Source organism: Galeopterus variegatus, unplaced genomic scaffold (assembly GCF_000696425.1).
Source record: "Galeopterus variegatus unplaced genomic scaffold, G_variegatus-3.0.2 Scaffold3493, whole genome shotgun sequence".
Classification (NCBI taxonomy): domain Eukaryota; kingdom Metazoa; phylum Chordata; class Mammalia; order Dermoptera; family Cynocephalidae; genus Galeopterus; species Galeopterus variegatus.
Genome location: NW_007729604.1, coordinates 127,609 through 129,715, shown reverse-complemented (window position 1 = coordinate 129,715; position 2,107 = coordinate 127,609). Strand labels below are relative to the sequence as shown.

The window sequence follows — 2,107 nt, the reverse complement described above, 5'->3', positions numbered from 1 at the left end:
CTGGGGCTGAGAAGCTGAGAGACCAGCTCAGGCTCCAGAGGCTGCCCAGAGCCCTTGCAACTGGCTGGTTCTCTCCGCGTGATCAGGGCACTGAGAATGGAGCTGTGTTTCCCACACAGTAGGGTGCCTCAACCGTAAGAGGCCCCCATAAATAACCTGCACCCACCAGTCCTAGGACTCAAAGTCCAGTGCGATGATGTTGGCCATGAGTGACCGAGAACCTGCAGGTCCCTAACTTGGGAAAGTGAGTTGTTGGAGAGACAGGGGAAGACGCCCAACCTCGGGGGCAGAAACTCCACTTGCTCAGTAGCTCCCGAGCATCCTCTTCCAGGCTCGACCAAGGCCCCTCACCCCGGGGTTGTCAGGACCCCTCACTGCCCTCTCCCTGCTCTCTCCCTCCCCGCACCCTGGCTCCCAGCCCCGCCAGCCCGGCTCACCTTTGGGCAGTTTGGACGCGTTCTCCTGAAGCCAGGAGAAGAGGTGGGCGAAGTCACAGTCGCAGAGCCAGGGGTTCCCGTCCAGGCGCAGGGTGCGCAGCGCGGGCAGCGCGGCCAGGGCGGCCACGCTGAGGCTGCGCAGGCTGTTGTCGTTGAGCTCCAGCACCTGCAGCGACTCCAGGGTCTCGAAGGCCGCCTCGTGCACGCCTGCCAGGTTGTTGTTGGCCAGGCTCAGCTTGACCAGCCTCCCGGCCGAGCGGAAGGCGCCGGCGCCCAGCTGGGTCAAGTTGTTGTAGCTGAGGTCGAGGAACGCGAGCTTGGCCGAGCCGCTGAACGTGCCCTCCTTCAGCGAGCGCAGCGAGTTGTTCCTGAAGTCCAGGTAGACCAGGTCGCCATAAAAGATGAAGAAGTCCTCGGGGATGTGCTGGATGCGGTTGCCGGCCACCAGCAGCTTGCGCACGTCCAGGGGGAAGGGATCGGGCACGCTGGGCAGCCCGCGGTCGCGGCAGTCCACGGTGTGCGGGTCGGTGCAGGCGCAGCCCGCGGGGCACGCGTGCCCGGGCGCGAGCAGCAGCAGCAGCAGCANCCGTAGGGGTGGCCGAGGGACCGTCGCCAAACACGGGGGAAATGAGACCTGTCGCGCGGACTTGGCCAGCGGCACTCGCGGACGAAGTTCCTTTACCGACCCCCGAGCGGTTCCATAGCGCGTGTCCCGGCCGTGCGCCCCGCGCCCCCGCGCCCGCCGGGTGCCAAAGCGCGCTCCCCGTGTGCCGCTCCCGTTGCCAAAGGGAACAGGACCTGGGTCGCTCCAGGGGCTGCTGAGCTGCGTTTGGGCGGGGCTCCTGGGGACGAGAGGGTGGCTTCCCTCCCTCCCCCACCTGCTCTTGACCCGTCTTCGTGAGGCCAGAGGGTGAGCTGCCAGGGTCCCTGCTGAGACCCGAAAGAAGGCCAGGGCCGGTCAGCAGTTTCCGTGCTGGCCCCAGCTTCTCTATGGCACTGACACCCACTCGGGCACGGGCACGGATCTGACAGAGGCTCAACCTGGAGGCACTTTGATCTGAGGTCACAGGCCTGGGTTCTGAGCTGTGTGGCCTCAGACCAGTGCCTCCACCTCTCTGGACCCGGTGAGCCCCATCTGTGAAATAAGAAAGGATGATAGGTGTCTCACCAGCTCTGGGGGAGGACCACAGAGTCAAGAAAAAAAAAAAATTAAATTAAATGCTCTTTCCTTCCCCCTCCTCTCCCACCAAACCTCCAGCGTTTATGGCCTGGGTGGGTGGTCAAGGAGGTGCCAAGGTTGGAAGGACAGCAAGGAGTTGGTGAGGTTAGTCTCCCACACTGGCAGAATTCCCTCTTCACCACCCCCAAGCCAAACTCCTTTCCCTCGCCCCACCCCCACTTTAGAAACTTCTGTATGGGGAGGTCCCCACAGAGCCCTCAAGAGATTGTCTTGCTGTTAGCTATTTTGGTCCAAATACCCTGGAATTGACAGGCTCAGACTGGACCAAAATAACCCAGGGAACAGCTGTTGGGCAGCAGGCCACTGGAGACCCTGTCCTGGCCCCTGGACGGGCTGGGGATTGGTGGAATCTGGGATTCTGCAGCCACAAGCTAAGCCCCCGGGGTTTTTCCAAAGGTACACTCAGTTTTGATGCCTCTGAGCCATGGGA

General features: G+C 62.7%; 1 protein-coding gene across 1 annotated transcript in view; it reads right to left on the bottom strand.

Moving 5' to 3' along the window:
• LRRC38 (leucine rich repeat containing 38) overlaps positions 1-2,107 on the bottom strand; it is an 82,456-nt gene that overhangs the window by 29,436 nt on the left and 50,913 nt on the right. Inside the window, exon 2 of the mRNA XM_008585207.1 lies at positions 438-1,260. Coding sequence (XP_008583429.1) covers positions 438-1,260 — 823 coding nt within the window. The remainder of the gene's footprint in view (positions 1-437; positions 1,261-2,107) is intronic.